Here is a 25150-nt window from a genome sequence, read left to right as displayed (position 1 = left end):
TTTTAAGAGAGGATAAAAAGTTGGGAGTGAGTCATTGCGTGCTATGAGTATTATGAGATTAAAAACAAAAGAATGTTCTCTCTCCATATATATATATATATATATATATATATATATAGAATGTTTTATGTTTGTATTGGATAAAGACAAACTGTATCTTTTCATCTCTGGTATTCATTTATCCTTTATTCTCTACTTTTTTTTTCTTTTCATTCTTTCTTTCTTCTACACACAAAATAAAGGGAAGGAAACAAAGGAATCTGAGTACTGTGTGTCATAGAATAGCACCTAAACACACACACACACAGGTATACAAACAGAAAAAAGAAAAGAGAGAGAGAGAGAAGAAATACAGATCCTCTCTGTCTCTCTGTTCTTTTTTTTTTTCTTTGCGGGTTTCCTCTTTTTTTCTCTCTCTCTTTTCGCTATATATATATATATAGTGCGTTAAAGTAGAAACGAAGAAAAAAAAAAAAAAGAATTGCCTCACTGGTTATCAAGAAACAGGTGTCGTAGGAGGACAATAAATATATTAGAGCAGTGAATAAAGTTATTTAAATTCTTATTTTTATTTTATTTCTCTCTCTTTCTGCTGAATGAAGTCAGTTGTGAGGTCAGCTGAGAGGACTGCTCTTCAAAGACGCTTTGATGCGCTGCGAACAGTCCCACGCAATGAACGGCCGGAGGACACTCTGCATGTCTTTTCTCAGGCATTGCAGGAACTGCAGGAGATTGTAAAGGAGGAGGTGCGGGGTTTAATTGATGTGAAGGGTCATTCCACCATTTATGGCGTGGATCCACACGGAGAAGATCAACGACGGAAAGAATGGAATAAAGAGGCCTTTGAACAGATTCTGCAGTTATTACATCGTGCAGAGGCAATAGGAGATGAGGTTTGTTCCTATTGTGTGGATGAGGATATCATGGGTAGTAGTATTCGTGAATCACGAAAACAAAATAGTATTATTCCTTGTTTACAACCACCACTCCTCGTTGCGGAAATGTTAATGCTTGTTCATGATTCTTATGTATTGCTGCGGGAACTTCATGCATATCGTGGAAGAGTTTTCCCAGACTCTTCACTAGAAGATAATACTGCAGCAATAGAGTATGCGAAAAGTGCGTATGTACTGGAACGTCGGGTGGCTACTATTACCCAACAGTTTAGAGAAAAGAAACCCTTACAGGCGTTATCCACTGTAGATAATACAGCAAATAGATTAACTGCTATTGAGAATGAATGTAATATCTTACAGTTTGCAAGAAGTGAAATGCAACTTGGAGTTTTATATGGTCTTATTGGACAACATGAAATGGCTCTTATGAATGCTCGTGCGGCTGTACAACTCCTCACTTCTATTACCCCAAGTAGAACGAAATTATTATCTGTATCTGAGAATGATAATCCAATGGTTAAAGAAGCCCAAAAACTTTTGGCAGTTGCCTCTTATAATCTCGGCTGTCAATTGGAACAACTCATCACGGTAGATCTCAGGGTAGAAGATCGTAAAGCCATGGAAGTAGAAAAACAAATGGCATTTGATCAGGCACTTCAACTAGGACGTCAATGCTTAGAGCCTGGACATCCACTCCTGCAAGAACTCCAGCGTGGAGTCCATCCATCTACACAAACAGCAATATCCAAAAAAACATCCTCAACTACCGCAACATCCACAGCTACAGGAATAGAAGGAGGAGGAGGAGGAGGAAATGCAGTATTAGCAGCAGCAAGACGGGCATCATCGGGTTCCAACTTTTATCCGATGCTACAACTTGTTCAGCCAACAACTGCTTTACCATCACTTCCTCCACTACGTTCCTCTGGAAGGAGACCTTCACAAGTTCTTAATTTCTCTATTCCTATTGGTATATATGATGTTCCATCAACTGAATCTTTGCAAAATGCCTCAAGAACAGATACGGTCTCATCTGCTTTCATGCATTCCTTACGTGATCGACTTGCAAGTCTACGATCAGAACAAACCAGTCATCGGGCCCACCCGTCTGTTTTTGTTCCACCCTCCATGAAGACAGTTCCATTTCCTGTAAATAAAAATGTAAAAGGGAGGAAAAGTAGTGCTTTACTATGGAGCCCAACGAAGAAAAAGAATCAAAAACAAACATCTATGCAACCTGGACAGGATATTCTAAACTGTCATCGTTTACGTCGGCCAAGCGATGCATTACGACTTGGTGGGATCGCTGTTTTGGATACACTCTTCATTCAACAACATAAAGAGGCAGAGGCGGAGAAAAAACGCAAAGAAGAAGAGAAAAAAATGAGGAGACGTAAACGCCGAGAACGGTCTTTTCTCCCAGAAAGTTGGAGTATAGTGGAAGATGCTCCACTTGCTCCAAAAAAGAAGGAACGCAGTAAAAAGAAGAAGAAAAGGAGCAATGATAAAAGGTACCAATATAAGATTCATGGTGGCTATGTAGACGGAGAAAGAGATATGGAAGAAGATGAGGATGAGGATGAGGATACTAGAGAGGGAAAAGTTGGCGATGGATTTGTCTTTCCTGATCGTAGCACAAAGAAGAAGAAGAAACAGCGAGGGAAGAAGGCGGAAGGAGAGCATGGTGAAGAAGGAGAAGGAGAAGGAGAAGAAGGCACGGATGAGGATAAGAAACGCCGGAAACGAAAGAAGAAAATAAAGGCGACTGAGGAAGAGGGCAGTGTTATTTCCACTTCTTATTCTTTAGACGGTAGTGCATTAACGGATTCAGTAAAGCATGGATCCATCTTGCGAGCAACATCCACTGATAGCGAAATAAACACGAGTACTGACAAGAGTAGTAATACCAATGGAATAGGAATGAGCTTAGCCAAGAAAGTTGAGGGACTTATAGCAAAAATGAAGAAGGGAGAAAAAGATAAAAAAGACTCTGAGAAAGATGATGAAGAAGAAGAAGACGAGGACGAGGATGAAAGTGATGAGGATGAGAGTGATGAGGATGAAAGTGAAAGCGAAAGCGAAGATGAAGACCACAAATTGAAAAATAAGGACGAGGATGAAAGTGATGATGACGAAGATGATGAACCAGAGACCGTAAATGAGGCCAAAGAGCGTTGTGAAACGGAACTTCTCACTTACTATGAAATTATGTATAAACGGCGAATGAAGGCAGCACTACGAATTCAATGCGCCTGGCGGTGTAATCGTGCACGGAAGGAACTTCATCGACGACAGCAAATTTTATACCGTGAGGTGTATCGTATACAGAAGGCAGCAGCCATGTGTATTGAAGGATTCTTCTGCATTATATTAGAAAAGCGACGACTCATGCAAGCACAAGAACGTTGTGCGGCGCAAGTGGCAGCACGTGAAGTGTATGAAGAGAAAGTGTTGCGTAGTGTTCTTATCATTTCACACTATGGAAAGATCTTTTTGCGGCGTCGACGTCGTGAGCGTGATTTATGCAAACTTCTTTCTCTGCGTAATGTGGAGGAATTACGTGTGCGGGAGGCGGCGGCTACCATTATAGCTCGCTGGTGGCGAATTGTTCCCGCCCAACGGGCCTATTGGCAGCGCCGTACAATAGAAGTCCAACAACAACGAGAAGAAGAGGAATTGGAGCGACGACGGCAGTTCGCGGCTGTACAATTGCAGCGTCACTTTAGAGGAATGTTAGGCCGACGTGAGGCGCTGCAATATCGACAACGACGTGTAGAGGAACACCGCCAACGTCAACAACAACTACGGGAGTGTACAGATCTTGTGCGATTGTGTTTGCAGGAGTACACAAGACGCTGTGAACGTTTGGCGTTGGAGGCACAACAAGAGGAACAACGTCGTAGTGAAGCCGCGGCAATTATTCAAATGAACTGGCGTACAGCACTCCAACGGCAAATGATGCGAAATGTCATTACACGTTGTCGTCGTATTGTGCGGGCGGTGTTAACAATCCAACGTGGATATCGTCGCTTCTGTGCGGGTCGTGAAATTCGTTATTTACGCCGTATGCAGCAGGCTGTGCAGCAGGAGCGAATAGACCGTGAGTGTTATGAATATCGAGCCACCTTAACTCTACAATGTTTTGCTCGTATGGTGTTAGCGAAGCGAACGGCCCGTCACCGCCGTGCGGCTATTGGCCGTGGTTTCTTCTTTGCGGCTATTGCCATTCAAAGTGCCTGTCGTGGTGGAACGGCCCGTCAACAACTCGGCGCTGCGCTTCACATGCGGCGGCGAACGGAGTTGTTGTTGCAATCCATCGCCGAGGCCCAACGGAGACGAGTGGCGGATGTGTTGGCGGCATTCCTGCAGGCACGGGCGAGTGGATTTGTGGTGGAAACACGAAGATGCCGCCGGTTAACAGAGAAATTATATCTGCGGCGCCGTGTACGTTGGGAGTTGCTGCGGGATAAGAGTGCCACGATTATTCAAAAGGCATTCCGCCGCATGCGTAAACGTCGATTAGAGCGAGAGGCCGCGGAACAGCAACAACAACAACGGGCGCTCGTTCTCCGGTGTGTGATACGCATTCAGGCGCTTATGCGAGGTGCGTTAGCCCGTAAGGAGTTTCGTCATCGTCGCTTTTTAGTCCAGAAACAACAACGCAAACGAGAAGAAATGGAAGAAGTGATGCTGCAGTGTTTTTTGGATGAATGGCGGGCGGCACTTTTACAAAATGAAGTCGATCGTCGTCGTATTAAAGTGATGGAATCGCAGGAACGGGAGTTGTTGGAGTATTATAGTAAGATGGGCGTTGGGGATGCATTGGCCGCAGCCACCGCATTAGCAGAAGCCGCAAAGAAGGCAACCGTTACACGTGTTCTACACAACTCTATTCATAATGATAGTAATAATAATGATGAGAATGAGGATGAATGTAATGTATCTACATACAGAGATGATCCCTAAATGTAGAGATAATGATATTGTAGTTGTAGTTGTAGTTTTTCTTTTCTTTGATTTTTTTTTTTTTTTGTTCTGAGTATATATATATATATATGTTGATCTCTCTGTGTATGTGTGTGTGTGCCTTTGTTTTCATTAGTCCGTGTTGGTGTTGTGGTTCTTCTTGCTGTTTTTCATCTTTTTGTTTATTGGATTCAGTTTCTTTTTTTTTTTTTTTTTTTACTTTTTTTTTGTTTTTTTTGTTTTCTTTGAATTCCCGTTGCAGAGTACAGACGTCTGTGTGTATACGTATAAACACAAAAAAAAAACGAGATGTATATGTACGTATGCGGTCTGCAGGGGTATATATATATATATATATATATTTATATGCTCATTTACTACTACTACCGCATGTTTGGATCATTCTTTCGTGTTTTTTTTGTTTTTTGTTTTTTTATTTCTATTCCCTCTTTCTATATGTGTGATGGAATACCGCTGAACTGAGGATGGAAATTGGAGCAACAATGATGAAGATGATAAAGAAAAAAGAAAAATGGATTTCTTCCCTCTCCATCAGAGATGTACGATAAGATGGCGTGTTTTACACCCATTTCGCTTTTGATATATATATACATATATATGGATGTTTACACTTTATCAGAAGAAGAATGACTTCTCATAATCTGTTGTGATGTTATTTTCAGAGTTATTCTTATTTCTATGATTTTCCCCTTTTTTCTTTTTTTTTTTTTTTCTTTTTCTACGCAGTTCCGCTGGAAGAGAAATCCCGTAGAAGAATAGGAACTAAAGGGGGGAGGTCAGCAGTGGCAACAGGGAATACAAATAGAAAGAGAGAGAGAGAGAGTACATACATACAAACCCATACTTACTTATATATATATATATATATATATATATAAGTAAACACACACAAGGATAGAGAAAAAGAAAGAGAAAGAGAGAGAGGGAGAATATTTTATTATTCCTCTATACACAAAGGAATACATTACACGTTGAGTGAAACAAGAGAAAGTGTTGAAATTAACCCTCTTAACTCTCTCTTCCTCTACCAACAAAGAGAAAAGAAAGAAGAAAAAAACAAGGCAATAATTCTGTACCTCCTCTCACTTCCACCCAAATACGCAAAAACAAAAAGGGGGAAAAACGAAAAAGGAAGTCTTCACGGTAAAAAAAAAAATAAAAATAAAAATAAACAAAAGAAAAAAAAAAAGAGGAACTGTGAACAGACAAACAAAACAAAAAGAAGAAAACAAGAAAAAAAAAAAGTAGAACAACATGCAGGAAAACGATCCTATTGTAGAAGGAACAGATGTGAGGGATCAACACAAGGATAGTAAACCCGTAGAAGTTAGTACAAATGTGGAGGGAAGTCTCCCACAACATCATCAACCAAACACAAAACCCGTCGTTTTATTCCCTGCGGGTCGTAGTAATCATCAATCCTCTTTATCATCCTCTTTATCTTCTTCAGCTTCTTCTTCTTCTTCTTTTATCACAGCTTATGCTCCTGGGGAACTGCAGATGGTGGAAGAGGAAATAAAAGATCTTCTGAAGGGATATAGACAATTGGTCGGGGATATAGAAGACACACCGCAAATAGTGAAGAAGGTTGATGAATCGATAGCAACAACAACAACAGCAACAACAGCAAAGACGAGAACAACAACAACAACAACAATGGGTCCAACGAATGGATCTATCAAAACGCAGAAACCTATTAGGACGACTAGTGCAAAAGCCAAGAAAACGGCTACAGCTACAGCTACAGCAAAGAAAAAAACTAGTACAACTAGTAAAAATGGTATTCCACTTTCTCCTTCTCTTCATCCATATTCTTCCTCTCCTCCTCCTACTCGTCCAACTGATATTACGGATGGTGTTTCTACAGCAGCAGCAGCAGCAGCTATTGTGGATATTGTGGTGGATATCAATATGAATAGAGAGAAGAGCAATGAAGTAATGCCAAGCCCTGCGGTGGGATGTGATCGTGTTGTGCAGTCCATCACTTCACTGCCTGTTTCTAGTGTTCGTGGGGATCACTCCACAGAAGCAAACACACCGACGCCGTCTTTTCAAATGCCCAAACAAATGAGTCCTGAAGGAGAAAATACAACCGGTGAGAATGGAACAACAGCAGATGCGGGAGGAGACTCTCATGAACAGCAGCCATTTGAACGCATTTCAAGTTCTGTGGATCTCTTTGCAGATGCACTCACGGAGGATCATTTAAATCGATCCTTTGAGATGCAATTACAACGTCGACAACAGGAATTAGAATTAATGCGGCAACAACAACTCCTACGGCATGGAATTCCAGTTATTCATATGGCCTCAACATCATGTAATAATGGAAATGGACGACTGCAGTGGAATGCTGTTCCTTCTTCTTCTTGTTTAGATGAAGGTTTAAATCATCCTGCCGTTTGGCGAGCAACAGGAACACCTGTACCGCCATTTGTTAGGCAAAATAAAATGAGTCCAAATGGTAGTAAAAACTCTATAGAAGTAAATGATAATGGAGGTGGGAATTACAATTCAGCAGCTGCAGATGCGGTTGCGGTTGCGGCTTCTTCACATCGTTATCAAGAGGTTTCATTTCTGCAAGACGATAGATCACCGTTAGATCTCTCTTCAAGCCGTGGAATGATGAGGACGATGATGAATGGACAACAGGAGTCGTACCCGTTAAGACCTGAAAACCCTAATGAACAGGTAGATGTAGGGAATGTTAGAATGAATAAGTATGCCCATTTGTCCTTTCCATCCAATAAACAATCACAAAAGGGAATGATGAAAACAAACCAACACACTCTATTACTACAAGGAGAAGAAGGAGAAGATGAGGAAGAAGAGGATGAGGAACAGTTACGACTATTACAACAGCAACAACAACAACAACAGTTGCAGCAACAGTATTATCTTCGTAATAGATCACGTCATCGTGGGAAAGCAGTGGACAGTACAACACCAGAGATTGCCACAAGTGCACGGCGAACAGAGAATCCTTCTATGCGCAGTGGAGCCACCGGAAGTAGAAGAAAGAAAACAACAACAGGAACAACAGCAGCCGCAGCCGCACAAATGGGAACAACAACAACAACAACAAATTCAGCAACAGCGGCACGACACATGTTGAATGAATTTCGATACACTATGCCTGGACAAGTATGGAGAGAATTAGACGCGGATGATGGATTAGGATTAGCACCAGAGGAAGAGTATAGATTAATAGAGGAATCCGATCTCGTAAGAGGATATAAAGAACAACAACAACAGCAGCAGCAGCAGACCAAACGGTATGGGAAAAAGAATTATCATCATTCTTCTCCTCAAGGAAATGATGTAGAGTATGAATATGATGGATATCCAAAACCACACCATTATCGTCAGCGCCACAATCATCATCCCCAACACGAAAGTGCGGCAACTCGATTTCACAACATCATTGAACGCCGAGTAGCGGCTTTAGAGAGAAGAAAAGATAACACCGGCACCGCAGCAGCAGCAGCAGCAGGAGGAACAATAAATATCAACAATAACAACACAAGAGCCCCAACCATCACCACACAATTGCCGTCTTTTGCCGATTCTCTCGTGGGGGCGGCGATATCTGATTTATTTCCAGTCGTCAAACGTCGTCAGGCCCAATTGAAGGAATCTCAACTCGCAGAGGCCGCAGCCGCAGCGGCCGCAGATGCCAATCGCACCCGTGGACGAACACACGTCCGCAGCCGCACAGCTTTGAATAAGGGCAGTGTTGGCACCGTAACATCCACGCCGAGCACAACACCCACACCGAGCACAAATGTACGCAGTTCACGGGGATCGTGGGTGCCAGCGGCGGAGACAACTCGGCGACGGCAGCAGCAGCAACACCAGCGGCAGCATGAATGTTAATTAAGAAAAAAAAGAAAATTTGCAAATAGAGTCTCCTTATTGTTGTCTTTTTCTGTCTCTCTCTCTCTCTCTCTCTCTCGAGCGTTTATATCTATATTTATACCTCTATTTATATATATATATATATATATATATTAGTGTCAATCGTGTAATGCTGTTAACTGAGCTACAACACAAAGTTGCCCCACCTGTTGCTGTTGTTGTTCTTCATCATCTTCCTTTTTGTTATTCACATGGATTTCCTCATTCGATGCGCCATTGTTTTTTTTTTCCTCACTATTATTATTATTATTATTATTATTATTATTATTGTTTATTTTATTTTTCCTTTTCCCTTCGATTGGTCCCTTGAACAGTATCACTTTAACATGCATACAAATCTGCCCACAAACGTTTTTATTTCTCTTCATACGACATATATGCATGTATAAAATATATTATGTATGTACTCTTCACTCCCAATGATGCTTACATGAATAAAAAAGAAAAATAGAAAAGAAGAAGACAATCTCTGAGACTAATATAGGATGTGAAAAGTGTTTTCTATATATATATATATATATAGGTCTTGCTATCCATAAAGGAAAGAATAGATGAGTGGGAATGTTTCTTTACGTAACTAATGGATACAGCAGACAATAAGTAAAAAAAAAGGAAGAGAAAAAAAAATAGAAAACAGTTTCCTCAAGGGCTTCTCAAACCCCAACTTTTTTTTTTTTCTGGGGCTTTTTTTTTTGTTTGGCTCCTTGTTACTATTATTCTTGGATGAAATCTTCTCTTTTCTTTTCCCTTTTTTTCCCTTTATTCCTTTTTTTTCGTATTTTGAAAAGTTCGCCTTCGTTGTCTCTTTTCTTTTTCTTTTGTATCGGATTGTATTTCAGATGTGTGTCTTCTCCATCATTCACCGTGTATGCGATTACTATTATTGTAGTAATTATTATTATTATTATTATTATTATTATTATTGATTATGGTTATTAATACTATCACTCCTGCTACACTGTATTGGCGATGTTGACGTTATTATAGGTTCTCTTTTTTCTTTTCTTTTTTTTTTTTTATGTACTGTACCTTCCTAATAATTATATTATTAGAATTGTTTTTTCTTCTTCTTCTTCCTTTTTCGTTTGTTTATTTTTATTAGAGTGAGAAAAAGAACAGAAAAAGTGAAATAACTCATCTTATTGCTGTGGATATATATATATAGAAACAGTGCTTTTTCTTCTTTTATTATTATTTCTGCCTTTTCTTTTTTTTTTTTTTGTTTTAATTTTCCTTATTTTCTTCCTGTACTTTTGCTTCTGACGGTTATTGTGGTGGGTAGTTCTTGCGATGTACTGCACTTTATTCTACTTCATCTAAGTGATTTAACTACAAACACGGTATATATATATATATGTATATATATATATATTGGTGGGATAGGGAGAGAGAGAGAGAGAGAGAAGAAGCGGTTATTTAGTATGCCACACCCAGTAAAAAGAACTTTGGAGGGAAAAGAAAAGAAAATAAAAATAAAATAAATGAAGGGGAAAAGAAAATAAATGAAAGAAAATAATAAAAATAATAAAAACGCAAATAAGATAAGAAGGGGAAAACCCCGGTTATTGGTTAAGAAATAATAATAAAAAAAAAAAAAAACAGAGAAAATTAGTACTTTATATATTATTACTTGTAGGGATAAATTAATAAAGACAATAACGAACGAACAGGGGCGTGGATAGCTGAATGGGTACTTGACAAGAGGGAGTTTGTTTTTGTTCTGAACTTTTCTTCTTTCCTTCAGTCTTCAGATACTCTGGGACTGAGAGAGTCATGCTGTATTATTATTATTATTATTATTATTATTATTATTTGCTTATGAGTTTAGGTTTCTTTATATATATATTTATATATTTATTTATATGTATTTGTTTTTCTGCTTACTTTCTTCCCATTTTATTGAAATGCTTTTTATGCTTTGTATATATATATATATATATATCTGCTTTTCATTCTCCATTATGGTATACGCTCTTTTCTTTACGGGGTATTTTGCGTTATTTCTAATTTCCTACGCTATTATTTTTCTTCCCGCAGAAGCAGTATTATTATTATTATTATTATTATTATTATTATTATTATTATTATTAATATTAGTATCTATATTATTAATAATAGTAATAGTAGTGGTATTATAAATTAGTATTCGTGAAATAACCGATGTTTTTATTTCGATAATACAGTGATAATGAATGTGTATGTACATTATCCATGTACACATAGCTGTTAGCGTACACATTTCGAGTGTAATGCATTTTGTGAGATCTCTGAATTAAAAACCTTTTTTTTTTTCTTTTTTTTTCTTTTTTTTTTTTTGTTGGTTGTTTTCCTTTCCTATTGGTGTACTCTTATGAAGATAATCTCTGTATGTGTAAGTGTGTAAGTGTGTGTGTGTGAGAGAGAGAGAGAGAAAGAGATAAAGAGGTGGTCATGTTAGATAAACCATATATATATATATATATATATATATATATATATATATATATAATATTTATTTTCTCTCTTTTCAGTGCTTTTCTGTTTTGTAGGTCTTTTTTTTAATCTATTTCTATTTCTATCTTTCTCTCTGTATTACTATGATGACGAATAGATAATGATGCTCTGGATTTCTATTCGCCGTGTGCTTTGTTCAATCTTCCTTTTTTCTTTTCCTTTTTTTTTTGTTTCCTTTTCTTTTTTTAAAATTTTATATTCCATTACTTCTCTATGGGAGTTGTGATACTTTTCTTTATTGTAGCAATTGACTCTTGTGGTTGTTGTTGTGATTATTCTTCCTCTTTGTGCTTGCACACACCTTGTTTTATTGCTCTCATTATCTTTCTATTTAAATCTTATATTGATGCAATGTTGTGAATAGTTTCTCTTTCTTCTTTTTAATCTTCTTCTATATGGATTTGTGTTATATATATATATATGTATATAGTTAGATAGAGATAGAGAGAGAGAAAGGGAGAATATATATATATCCATGTCCTCATCTGTAAGGGGGCGAGTGGGACATCCATCAACGTTAACCCCATCAACCCGATCAAACTCCCGTGTGAAGAAGAGTACCAACAAGGGTATAAGTAAAGATGAACAAATAACATTAAAACTCACAGATCTCCAAATGGAATTACTCCATCATAAAGTGCGGCTTATAGAGAAACTACTCGATGTTCATATGCATGATATACTTTCCACCTCCTTTAGTGAACTTCGACGAAAAGAACGAGAAAAGCGATTTGGTCGGGTCTTTCCTTCACCCAATTTGCCTCTACAACAACACGAGTATGAGGTTGGACCAAAGTATAGTGTCGGAAACCCCTCTTCTTTTTCTTCTTCTTCCAGAGATCCCACTCGAAAATCCAATCATCGTAAACAAACCGAAAGAACCGAAACTGGATTATATCCTCATCATTCTCATAATAATAATAATAATAATAATAATAATAATAATAATAATAATAATCATAATCATAATCATAATAATACTATCCGTGGTTCTTCCACAACTGTGTTGAGTTCAGACTTGGAAGATGTGATGCGACTTCGACTGCGGGATGCGTGCCGGGCGGATGCGGCTCTCGCGTTGGAGTTGTGGTTCACATCCCCGCGAGATGAGGGATTTGTGTTTGCGGCCCTGCAGCGATTGGCCTCCTTTTCGACGGAAGAGGCCCGGCGGGAAGTGCGGGCCGCAGTCGCGCAGTTTATTAATCCACACCTGCAGGCACTACAGCAACAGAAGCGAAAAGAAAAAGAAAAAGAAGAAAAAGAAATGGTTTATCATCGTGGATTACTGACGAGTGTGGAGTGGGCGGTACGGCGGGCAGTAGAGAAAAAACGAAAGGAACAAGAACAACAACGCACCGCACGTGCAGAACTGCAGCAGGCGGATCGTCTCCATCGTGTACATTTGGCCTTTTCACAATTGAAGAAAGATGTGGGAGATGTTGCCTCACTTCGGTATGTAGTCCCTGTGCGGTATTCAAGATGTGAGGAAGTGTGTAAATGGACAGAACTCCAACGTTTACGTGGACGAGTCCAGCAGAATCGTGTGTTGGAAAAAGAATTACAACAGCAATTAGAATCTGCACGTGTGGAAAGTGATGAACGGGTGTTGGAACTGCAGAAGGAAGTGGAATCACTGCAAACAGCCAAAACACGTCTCTTGCAGAATATCTCGTTAAAGCAATTAGACTTGGAGGAAGTGCAAATCATGGATAGAGAAGGAAAAGGAGGAAAAGGAGCATCGTGGGCAGCAGAGACACTGCGAATAGAAATGCAGTTAACAGAAGCCATAAGAGAAGAGCAGCGATTAATGTTCGCATGTGAAGAGGCAAGAAGACGTTTGCAGATGTTAACAGCAGAGAAGAATAGAATAGATACGGCAATGGCGAATGATGAGGCGGAACTCACTGCAGTGTTAACAGAAAAGGATGAAATCACCACCGTGTTAACACGAGCTGTACAGAAAACTAAAGAAACTGTTGTTTATATACGACAGGCACAAATGGCGGTAGTGCGAGAATTAAATAATTTGCAAGAACGAATGTTATCCTATCGAATAAATAATGAAATGTCAAATGTAAAATTTCTTAAAACTCGAATGTTAGTGGCTATTGCACAATTAGCCGTGGAGGATTTACTGCACGCACGTCTCACCGCCCAAGTACAATGGCAACAGAAGGAATTACATACATTGCAAACGAATACACCCAAACAAACTATAATGAAAGACTTTGCAAAAGAAGAAGAAATGGGAAAGTTTGAACAAGTTGTAGCGTTAGCAAAGGAATTGGCACGATATAAGCCTCTTCCTTCTTCCTCTTCTTCCTCTTCTTCTTCTTCTACACATCCAACCATATCTATACAAGGACGAAATGCCATGTATATTCAAGATCGTATTGTTGAATCGCATGATGCTTGTATGCGACTTCGTATGGATATTGCCAATACCCGAAGTTTAAGAGAAAAAGAACTTTTGACAGCACAGAAACGACAAGAATTATTAAATTATCAATTAACGGAATGGGAATTGCGGGAAGAGGCTCTTCTCTGTACACCCATACAAACTATATCGTTAACGGCTCTCTTACATCCCCCATTGCCCTCTCCACTTCCAACAGCAGCGGCACTTGTAAAGGATGCGAAAAGTCTCTATGCGGCCCTTACACACATTTTACATTGTAAAGGCCGATGTAAAGCTATTCTGCAGTTATTGCAGAAATACAATGATTTCCACAGACATGGAGATGTTGGAATGCGGCGACTTCCCTTTCGTTCAGCTTCACTCACAACATCCACTTCCACATTACGAAGAGGAAATATACGATCTGGAACCATAGCATCAACAACAACAACAGCAAGAGGAAGTAGTTATCATCAAATAACATCTCCTTCTCACTCTGTGGATCTCTCTATTAGTCCATCACTTGCAACATCTATACTTCCAGTACCTCTCACTCCTAGAGCAGTATATCGAAAGATGGTTCTTCAATTTATTAAGAATGAAATTCAACCATTGTATGATGCCAATCAAATTTCACGTGTACGTTTCATAGATGTAGTGGAACGGGTCTCGCGTTGGTTTCTTGAAACCCACACACAACCCACGCCTATATTAACAGAGAGTGATCAACAATTACTTTGTCAACAAATACAGTCAACATTAGTCTGGCAGGATGAACAGCGAGGTATGAAACGTACGGCGTAATCATTTCCATGTACATTGAAGAAGAAAAAAACCTCCATTTATCGTATTATTATTATTATTATTATTATTATTATTATTATTATTATTATTATTATTATTATTATTATTATTATTATTATTATATTCATACATACATACATACATGCGTACAGGGAAGCCTGTATTTGTGTAGTAGTTATTTTCTTTATTTTTTTTTTTTGTACTATTTATTTTTTCATCATCATCTTCTCCCAAACCTTCAATGGTGACGATATAACAACTAAACGAAGGAAAAAAAAATAAACACAAAATAGTTTAAGAGTGAAGTTCATGCAAGAAACAAATAAAAAAGAAAGATTCTCTCTCTCTCTCTCTCTATCTCTGTGTTCCCCTTTACAATATAAACTCTTACAACCATTTTCTTTTTCTCTTTCTAATTATATTTCTATATATATATATATATATATATATATATATTGAAAAATAAAAAATAAAAAATAAAATAAAAGGAAGCAAAGAGAAACGTAAAAAGGGAGCAGAAAGGTACGAAAAAAAAAAAACACACAATGAGTAGACTGCGAGTAACTCCAAAGGGAAAAGTCAAGAAGAACATTCCCATCACCCGCGTGGGCCGCAAACAATATCTCAAACGCCGATTCGCACACGTCCGCCGCGTAGATGTCGCCGGGGCGAACAATCACTTCACACAAAAGTACTTTGATGGGGCCCAAACCGCCGCACAGAACTTCACACGGCTTGGACTCAGCACAGACCCAAGTGCCCCAAAGGCTGTGCAGTTACTGCGCAAGAAACAAGTTCGGCCAAACTCACGAAAGAAGTTGGAGGAGGAAAATCAATTGGAGGAACAACAGGCATTACGGAAGGAGACCGGCGTTGGACGACCAGTTAGTGAGGCGGAGGGATGCACCATGGCGAATCTCATTCACAAGTACGGCACAGACTTTAAGGCCATGTCCTTTGATCACAAACTTAATCCCTATCAACTGAATCCACGACAATTGCAAAGACAAGTGGTGAATTATCTTCGCTGGGAAAAGGCAGCCTTTCCAGATGCTTTTGCAGAGGCAGAGGCAAAAGGATGGTTCTCCATTGAGGCATTCCAAGACCCAAAGAAAAGGTTTGGTCAGAAGTGAGATAAATATATATATATATATATGTGAAGAGTGACCAATTTATTGCTGGTGGTGGAGAGTGTTTTGATAGTTGTGGAGATATTGGCAGAAGAAGAAGAGTTTGTATGATTGACATACAAGTGGAAGAAAAAAAAAGAGAGAGGAATACATGAATTCGATTAATGAGGGAAAGATTGTTTGGATGAATCTCCTCACACTATATGGAGAAGGAAGACAAGAGAGAGAAAAAGAGAGAGTAGATGCAGCTATCACACTGATATCTCTCTTCATCCTGTCATGTGAAGATAGATTGGATGAATAGGTGAATATGGACAGAAGCTACGAGTAAATAGGATATCCCTTTTTTTTAAAAAAAAAAAAAACTAGTCGACACGAAAAATTAAAAAAAAAAACAAGTGACAAGAAAAAAACAGCAACCCATACACGCATTTACGTTCAACAGTAAAGAAATAGTAAAGTTCAGCGTCATTATTATTATTATTATAGTGATGATGATGATGATAACAACACGGGGAGACTTTCCTTCCCATTCTGGACTATTATTATGATTCTTTATTTCTTATGGTATATTATCTCTATTTCTTTCTTTTTTCTTTCTTTTTTTTTCTTGATCTGATGACATCTACCTTTCTTCCATCTCTGTGTGGTCCTCGTGAGTCCGCTTAAATCTCACTGTAGAGAAAAAAAAGGCAAACCCACAAAAAAACAAAAAAAAAAAAAACCAACTGTAAAAAGATAACAAAAAAAAAAAAAGAAAGAAAAACACTAACATATTAACAGAAGAAAAAAAAAAGAAAAAAGAAAAAAAGATGTCCTTTCAAGAAGTAGGTACGGGCTTTGTTCGCCAATACTATCAATTCTTCTCCACCAACCGTGCCCAACTCGCTGGTGTGTACCGCCCGAATTCCCTCATGACGTGGGTGGGCGAGCAGCTGCAGGGCGGTGAGGCCATTATGGCCCGCTTTGCCACTCTCGGCTTTGACGAGGCGCAGTTCAAGCCGGAGGATATTGACTGCCATCCCTCCGTGAGCGGCGGGGTGTTGGTGGTCGTCAACGGCGAAGTGCTGCTGAAGGGCGAGCGGCACACACTGAAGTTCATTGACGTCTTCCACCTCGCACAGGACGGCGGCCAGTGGTACATCTCCAATCAGATCTTCCGTATTCTTGGTGGTGGCGGCCAGTAAATAAGTACATTCCATATATATATATATATATATATATATGTGTGGGTGATTGTGTGAATGAGCCGTTAAACTGAATTTGGACAACTGGAAATGTGCATAAGGAAAGAAAAAGGAAAAAAAAAGGAAGAAGGACGTTGAAAAGAGAAATATAATGGACTGGGATGGGGAGTGCTACCCTCAGAAGAAAAGAAAAAGAAAGAAAAGAAAGAAAAATTTAAAACATAGAAGGGGTAAAGTGGTAAGAAATGGTAATAAATAAGGAAAAAGAAGAAAAAGAAAAAAAAAGAAGATAGAGAGAAGCTAAATAATAAGAGAAGGAACACAAATCAAATACAAGAATGAAAACAAGTACACGACGATAGCAGCGAGTGAATTAAGAGAGAAATTTAGAAAAGCTTTATCCATGGTATATATATATATATATATATATAGGTCAGGGATACATGGATGAGGAGGAGGAGGTGGTGGTGGAGAATAGCAGCACTATTATCAATGGGCGAATCAAGTGAGGATAAAAAGATTTGTGTTATACCGCACTTTATTTTTTCCTACTTTTGTTGTAATTTGATTGGATATCCTTATATTATTTCTTTATTTCAATTTCACTCGTTGTTTGCGGACTCTTTTTTCTTTTGCTTTTGTTTTTTTGTTTTTTTCTTTATTATAGCCGTTGGTGGTAGTTCTCTCAGAAAATGAAGGAATGAATGAAGTGTTGCGCAGCGTGATGATGATGAAAAATTAATGATCTTTGTTATTATTATTATTACTACCACTACTACTATTACTATTCATATTAAGGGAAAAGAAATTTTTTTTTGGATTCGGAGAGGAAGTTTTTTTTTTTTTTTTTTCGTTGTTCGTTTTTCTGTTCTTTTTTTTTCTCCTTTTTACGTTGTGTATTATGTGTGAATGGATAATGATTAGGTGTAAGATATTATTAGAGTGATGGAATAGTTTATTGTTTCTCTTTATATGTGTCTATGTTTGTTTGCTTGTACTTCTATTCATATATATGTATATTTTCTGGCTTCTTTCTTTCTTTTCTTTCCTTCGTTTGTTTGTTTATTTGTTTAATATTTCCCAACCATAATGATTTGATGGTAAGAGAGGAGGGCCCTTTACGTAGAGAGAGAGAGAGAGGAACTATACATTGTTGTGTAGTTAACAAAGAAAAAAAGAGAAAAAGGGAAAAAAAAGAAAAATAATAACGATTTAACGAATAGAAACATCGATAGATAGATAGATAGAAAGGAAAGAAAAGAAAAGAAAAGAAAAAAAATACGTGTTTAAGAGGAAGCGATTCTCTCTATCTCTATTGACAAATCTCTCATGTCTCAAGAAGAAAACGTACAGTCTTCAACAGATATTCATACTACTACTACTGCTACTAATAAAGATAATAATAATAATAATAATAATAATAATAATAATAATAATAATAATAATAAAGATAGTGATGATCTCAGTTCCTCTTCTCCTTATGCATTGCAGTTTGAAGAAGCCTGGAAAAGATACCGCAGCCACTCTCAGTCACTACGGCTGGAGAATATACCCAAAGTAGATCTCCATTGTCATTTGAATGGAAGTATTAGCCCCGCACTGGTAGAACACATGTCCCGTTTACAAAAACAACAACAACAAGTACTAAAAGAAAAAGAAGAAGAAGAAAAGAAAAAAGAAAAAGAAGAAAATCAAAATTGTGAAAAGGAGATCAATACAGAGATGAGTTCGGCATCATTTAAAGGAAGTCATCTCCATCATGCAGATAGTATATTAAATCAATTTCAAAACCCTGCAGATCGTATGAAGTATTGTTTTACTGTATTTGATAATATTTATAAAATCATGACCAATCTTGCCTTTACACGTATGGCTGTGCAGGATTTACTTTTTTATTCCGCAGCTGAGAATGTGTTTATATTAGAAATACGTACTTCTTTACGGGATGGACTTTACAAAACTCTACGAGCTGCTGAAGAGAAAATAACATCAGAGAGTATTTCAAAGAAAATGTATTTGGAGACGATTATTTATACAGTGGAACATCTCATCAAAGGTGGAGTTGTGGACTTTGAAACCGGTGAACTTGTGCCTATTGGGAGACCTTTACCAACAGGATGGTGGGATTACTTTAAAAACTTGTATGGTTCACTTGTTTCCACTACTAATGTAGATGTGAACCCTATGGAAAGAAAAGAAGAAGAAAAGAGGATGAAGTTATTATGGGAAAATATTCGTAAACATTTAATGTATCGTATGCATATTCGTCTTCTTGTTTCTATCAATAGAGGACACAGTGTGGAGGCGGCGATGGAGGCTGTTGTGTTAGCAAAGGAAATACAGCGGGAACAGTTAGATCGCTTCTTCTCTTCTCTTCACACTAACACTATATCTACACAGTGGGAGAATAATAGTAATAGTAATAGTGATAGTGATAATAGTGATAATCAATGGAGAGAGGTTTTATTACGAAATATGATTCGTCATGTCTGTTGGTTGACTGGTATAGATTTCTCTGGTAATTGTTACAAGAATAACTTTACAGAGTTTCTCCCTGCACTTACACTAGTTCGACAAAATAATAATAATAATAATAATAATAATAATAGTAATGGGAATATTGGTTTACCGTACGCTTCACTTGGTATTACTTTACATGCGGGAGAAAAAGAAGATGCGGCGGAGTTAACAGCGATGATTACATTTGCCCCAGAACGTTGGGGTCATCTTGTCTTTACAGACACTAATAATATCTCTATTATTATTAAACAACATGATGCTATTGAACTCTGTATTACCAGTAATGCTCTTACAGGAGGCTACTCCGATGTGGAGGATCATCACATTGGGGATATTTTAAAAAAACAAGAAGAAGAATATTCGGAGAATGTACAAAAGAAGAAAAATAATAAGAATAAGAATAAAAATAATAATAAGAATAATAATAACTCCATTATGTTAATAGAATTATTAACAAAAGCAGAGGACGCTGCGGTGGCTATGCGATATCGTGAAGAAAGACGATTTGCTCGCTGGAAAAAACCCTCAACGCTCATCTCTACAGAAAGTAAAGATGAGAAGGAAAAAGAAAAAGAAAAAAAAGACGGTACTTTTATTCCCAATGTCTCTTTCCACACAGACGATCGCGGTGTATTTGGCACTTCCGTAACGGATGAGTTGAAATTATTATTACAACACGGCAGTCTGAAGAGTGAGAGTAGAGAGGCGGAGTTGCAAGTAAAGGCCATATGGACATTGCAGAGACTTTCACTCCCGCATGTGTTTGAAATTCCATTGGAAGTGATTTATTATTATTATTATTGTTATTCTCATTGCATGCGATCTAAGGAAGGAAATAATAATAATAATAATAATAATAATAATAATAATAATAATAGTGATAGTGGTAGTAGAGAGAGTATAAAGTATACAGCGGAGGTGGAGGCGTTAGATGAAAACGCACGGGTGGAGTTAAGTCGTATCGAACTCTCTTGGCTGCTAAAGGATTTTGACAGTTTTTGCTCATCATGCTGAGATTTAGAATATATATATATATATATATATTTAATCTGTGTTAATTAGTGTTTTTTTTTATATTTATTATTAAGACTTGTAAAAGGAAAAGAAAAAAGAAATCATAATTATTGTTTCTTATGTTCCCTCCAACATCTCTCATTTCTATCCTTTTTTCTTTCTCTTTCTTCTTATTCTTAATAATAAATAATGATATACAAAGGCAGGAGTCAATTCACTTGTTTCTTTTTTCTTCTTTTTCGCTTTATATTTCACTTGCCTATATCCAGAGAAGGCAGGTGAAATAGAAAGAAAAGAGAGAGAGAAAGAGAAAGAAAGAGAAACATTGTTGAAATACTTTAGAAAAGAAAAAAAAAAAGGTAAAAAAAAGAAAATCTCTGTAGAGTTCACAAATATACATACACATATATACACATCTAGGCTTTAGATAAAGACACTAGCAAAACAAAGCATCTAAGAAAAAAAAAAAGAAAGAAAAGATAGCGAGCACAACATACACCTTTTCTTTTTCTATTTTCTCTGTGTGTGTGTGTGTACTTATCTATCTATCTGTGTGCTTCCTTCTGTTTAGCTCTTTTTACTATTTATTTATTTATTGTTAGTTTCGTTTCGTTCATTTATTCATTCATTCACTCTTGCGTTCATTTATTTCATCAACGGATATCAACAAGAACCTTTAAGGATATATATATATATATATATATATATATAGAAAGAGAATCAGAAAATTAGACAACACACTCTTGTGTTGTTTTCTGGTAAGAGATTAAGTGAATTGTAACTGTGATTTTTTCTGTTCTTTGCGGTGTATGCCCCCAAAGAAGCGAACGGCTAAGAAAGATCATACAAGTAGCACTATCAAGAACAACAACAACAATACTCATAATAGTAGTAATAATAACAATAGTGATACTGTTAGACGCGGTAGAGGACGTCCTCCAAAGGCAGCGGCAGCGGCGGCGGCCTCAATAGCAATAGAGGCAAAGAATAATAATAATAATAATAGTAATAAAAATAATAAAAAGGATGAATCGCCATTGAGAGGCAATCATAGTAATTTGGCGGTAACGTTATCCGATGCGAATCATGCTGGAAGAATAACTACTAGGACTGCGGTTGTTGTTAATACGAGTGCTATTAGGTCGACAACAAGAACAACAAATTCATCCATACGCGGTGTTGTTGGAAAACCACACAAACGCACACGTGCTGAGTATGATAATAATAATAATAATAATAATAATAGTGATAACGATTACAAACGAGAAGAGGAAATTGATGAGGAAATTACCCTTGAACAGTTAGGACGTATAGCTTTAGGCGTTGATGGACCCCAATCTCCACTCCCATCCACACTCTCAACAACAGCAGCAACAGCAGCAACAGCCGCGGTAGCCGCAGAGAGTGTGAGAAGAGATCCACAGAGTCCCTTTGCCGTCTGTGCTGCGGCGGCGGCATTGGCCTCACCGATGTTAACACCACAGCGTGAAAATACAACGAGTCCTGAACACTTAACAAGTAGTAGTGGCCGCAATACTTCTATTTTATCATCTGTAGGTGTAAAGGGAGAAGGACAACGCTCACACTTCTCATCACATAATATTCGTGAAACCATATTATATGATTCTGATGATAATCACAATCATAGCAGTAGCCATCATAATAGAGACCGTGACTATAATAATAATAATAATAATAATAATGGGGATCATAATGATGAGGATATTAGTAATGACAGTAGTATTGCCCTCACTCCGGTGGAGCGGCCATCCACGACACTTATTCGTAAGGCCGCGGCCACACGTCCTGCTGTATCCCCCGCCACTCTGTGGATTTGCATAGATGATGATGATGATAACGATGATGAGATTAAACTCATCTCCTGCCCACCATCACCCGCACGGCCAGTAGTAGCCGTAGAGAACCACGACGTTCTACCAGTTCTTACAATGAATGATACCATTCATTCTGTTAATAATACAATATCAAAACAACAACAACAACAACATCAATCAGTTCCACCTACACGACGAGAACCGATTGCGGAAGTATTGCCTCCCACCTTTCGGGCGCGAAAAGGACCACTACAGGCGAATAAACCACCACCCAGAGCACTTAGTCCATTACCTAATGGATGTCTCATCTATGATGATGATATCACAGAAGAGGATGAAGAAGAGGAAGATGGTAAAATTATGAAAAAACAAAAGGAGAATAATTATCTGGGTACAAGGAGAGGAGGTATTCTTCCACCACCGCCACTACCACCACTGCGTCCCCTTTCTACGGTAACATCATCCAGTTGTCTGGAAGGTGATATTGGACAGGGAAGTTTCTTTACACTTCCATACAATACAAGTATGTCTTATATAAAGGATGATGATAACAGTACTATTAGTAGCAGTGTTAGCTGTAGGAGTCCTATCAGCAAGGAGGAAGAAGAAGAAGAGGAAGAGAATAATCGTATAAATCAATTAAAAGATAGAGTCTCTGGTAATAAAAAAGAGAAATCCGTAAAAGAAAAGGAAAAAGTAAACAATGTTTCTATGAATAATGCTTCTCAATCCTTTTCTTTAACTTCTGTTGTTTTACCACGAGAAGATGCTTCACTTGCAACCTTTGATACTTGTGTGGGAAGTCCAACGCGTAGTGTACGTGATTTTCTTTTCTCATCACGTCGTCAGGCATCCGCCGATTGGGGAGATTCCTCTTTTAATTCCTTTACAGCAGGAGCTACAATAACTACAACTGCTGCTACTACTACTATTATTGGTGCTGGTGGTGGTGGTGGAAAAGGGGTATTATCGGCAACAGCATCTGTTCTAGCTGGTAATGATGCCTCTGATGTGGAGTTTACTCGACCAGTAGAGAAACTTCGACCATTATTTAATAAGAAGTTTACTCGAAAAAGTTTTTTAAATACCGTAGAAAATGTGGTCTCAAAGTTACATTGTTTAGAAGCTGGTGAGTTTTGGCAGGCATTTGAAAGTGCGGAATATGTTGGAGAAGGGAGTTTTGGTATTGTCTGGCGTTGTCGTACTGTAGATGGGGATCTTGTGGCTGTGAAATCCTGTCCAATTAGTTTCCACTCCCGTGCGAGTATTGATGATGCCTTTTCGGTATTACGTGAAATTGCTATTATGCGTTTTCTTAGTGAACATGAGGTTCCTTATGTTCTTCCTCTACACAGTGCCTTCTTTGTCCAGGCTCGTGAAGTCCTTCCACCCGATGTAGTGGCTGCAGTGGAATGGAAATCACGACTCGCAAAGGCCGAAGAGGAACGACAACAACAACAACAACAACGTCTTGGTAAGAGAGGAAGAAAGAAATCACATCTGTTACTACTAGATGAAGAAGTAAAAGAAGAAGAAAAAGAAGTAGTAGTAAAGGACGAAGAGAAGGAAGAAGTAAAGGAAACAGCGGAGGAAATGGAAGAACGTCTACGATATGAAAAAGTACGTCTTCCTCGTTTTCTCTCTATATCGGTAGAAGACGCATTAGAATGTGATGCGACGGCATTTCTGGTAACGGAATTATGTGATGGGGATTTGGAAAGTATTGAACGACATGATGGGATTACGAAAGGTGTGGCCTTTTGTGTTTCCTCTGCTCTTGCGGCTATGCATCAACTTGGGCTTGTGCATCTCGATCTTAAACCAAGTAATGTACTCTTCGCGTATGAAAATAGTCCCTCACAGCAATATCAAATTCAACGCCAACAACAACAACAACAACAAAAGGAACATTTACAAAATCATCATTATCATTCTCAACAACAACAACAACAACAAAATCATCATCATCATCATACCTCAACACCTACACGAGAGAGTGGAGTCCCTTCTTCATTATCTTTATCCCCTGCAGGGACACGTACAACTGGAATGTCCATGGCAAGTACGGTGAAGTTTTACTTGAGTGATTTCGGTAACTGCCGTATTGTAGGTCCAAACCCAACAGATGAAGTCACAAATGTATTTGGAACCTTTGAATATATGGATATTAGAGCATTACAAGATAAAACGTGTAGTCGAGCTACGGATTGTTTTAGTTTAGGTGCGACTCTTTATGAATTACTTTACTCTCGTCGACTCTATCCACCGTGTAAGAACCCAAAGTGTGTGTCTGAGGAGGATCACACCCGACACTGTTATGTAGAGGCAGCACAGCAGCCAGTGATGATATTAACACCTCCACCCCAACAACATCATCAATCATCGTGTTCAACGCCTCCATCATCTACTCCTTCTTCTTATTCACATGTTCTGCAGAAAGTGACGGCAGGGCTATTAGCGTTGGATCCATCGGAACGTTGGACGGCAGATCGCTGTCGCTCGTTTTTCTTGATCAATGGTATTGCGAATGTCGCCACAACAACCGTAACAAGAGTAGAAGCACCATCAACATCAACACCACCATAATATATATATATATATGTATATGTGTGTGTGTATTCTTCTACTCGTGCATTTTATTCTCGGTTGTTCCTCTTTTTTTCTTTTTCTTGCTTCTCTTTTATCCCCCTGTAGTGAAACCAGTGGTAAATTTACTGCAGAGCAGAATTAACGGGAGAAGAACGTTTCCTACAGAGAAAAAATGTTACATAGAATGACAGAAAGACGATGGGAAAAGGGAAAAAGAGCCCTTTTTGTTCTTTTTTTTTTTGTTTTTTTGTTTTTTCTCTATAGATATGATGTAGTGTTTCAAAAGATTCCATTTATTTGGTGTATTTGTGTGTACGATGCTATTATAATTTTTCTGTGTGCGTGTATATATATATATATATATATATATATATATATA

The 25150-nt window shown here is 38.1% G+C and overlaps 7 protein-coding genes across 7 annotated transcripts; all 7 read left to right on the top strand.

Moving 5' to 3' along the window:
* Positions 1-596: 596 nt before the first annotated feature.
* On the top strand, positions 597-4862 carry TM35_000252000 (uncharacterized protein; the record flags this gene model as incomplete). Its single annotated transcript, XM_029027791.1, has 1 exon — positions 597-4862. The coding sequence occupies one exon, from the start codon at positions 597-599 to the stop codon at positions 4860-4862; it is 4266 nt and encodes a 1421-aa protein (XP_028880970.1).
* Positions 4863-6137: 1275 nt separating this feature from the next.
* TM35_000251990 (uncharacterized protein) lies at positions 6138-8759 on the top strand (the record flags this gene model as incomplete). Its single annotated transcript, XM_029027790.1, has 1 exon — positions 6138-8759. The coding sequence occupies one exon, from the start codon at positions 6138-6140 to the stop codon at positions 8757-8759; it is 2622 nt and encodes an 873-aa protein (XP_028880969.1).
* Positions 8760-11769: 3010 nt separating this feature from the next.
* Positions 11770-14496, top strand: TM35_000251980 (uncharacterized protein; the record flags this gene model as incomplete). The annotated part of the gene is made up of 1 exon (XM_029027789.1): positions 11770-14496. One exon carries the CDS (start codon positions 11770-11772, stop codon positions 14494-14496), a length of 2727 nt encoding a protein of 908 aa, XP_028880968.1.
* A 545-nt stretch (positions 14497-15041) lies between these two features.
* TM35_000251970 (uncharacterized protein) lies at positions 15042-15629 on the top strand (the record flags this gene model as incomplete). Its single annotated transcript, XM_029027788.1, has 1 exon — positions 15042-15629. The coding sequence occupies one exon, from the start codon at positions 15042-15044 to the stop codon at positions 15627-15629; it is 588 nt and encodes a 195-aa protein (XP_028880967.1).
* Positions 15630-16438: 809 nt separating this feature from the next.
* TM35_000251960 (putative nuclear transport factor 2) lies at positions 16439-16813 on the top strand (the record flags this gene model as incomplete). Its single annotated transcript, XM_029027787.1, has 1 exon — positions 16439-16813. The coding sequence occupies one exon, from the start codon at positions 16439-16441 to the stop codon at positions 16811-16813; it is 375 nt and encodes a 124-aa protein (XP_028880966.1).
* Positions 16814-18142: 1329 nt separating this feature from the next.
* TM35_000251950 (adenosine deaminase) lies at positions 18143-20347 on the top strand (the record flags this gene model as incomplete). Its single annotated transcript, XM_029027786.1, has 1 exon — positions 18143-20347. One exon carries the CDS (start codon positions 18143-18145, stop codon positions 20345-20347), a length of 2205 nt encoding a protein of 734 aa, XP_028880965.1.
* An 809-nt stretch (positions 20348-21156) lies between these two features.
* On the top strand, positions 21157-24768 carry TM35_000251940 (protein kinase; the record flags this gene model as incomplete). The annotated part of the gene is made up of 1 exon (XM_029027785.1): positions 21157-24768. One exon carries the CDS (start codon positions 21157-21159, stop codon positions 24766-24768), a length of 3612 nt encoding a protein of 1203 aa, XP_028880964.1.
* Positions 24769-25150: the final 382 nt, after the last annotated feature.

The sequence above is a fragment of the Trypanosoma theileri genome, assembly GCF_002087225.1.
Source record: "Trypanosoma theileri isolate Edinburgh chromosome Unknown TM35_Tth_25_V1, whole genome shotgun sequence".
In the NCBI taxonomy this organism is placed as follows: Eukaryota; Euglenozoa; class Kinetoplastea; order Trypanosomatida; family Trypanosomatidae; genus Trypanosoma; species Trypanosoma theileri.
This window is presented reverse-complemented; position numbering and strand designations above follow the sequence as displayed.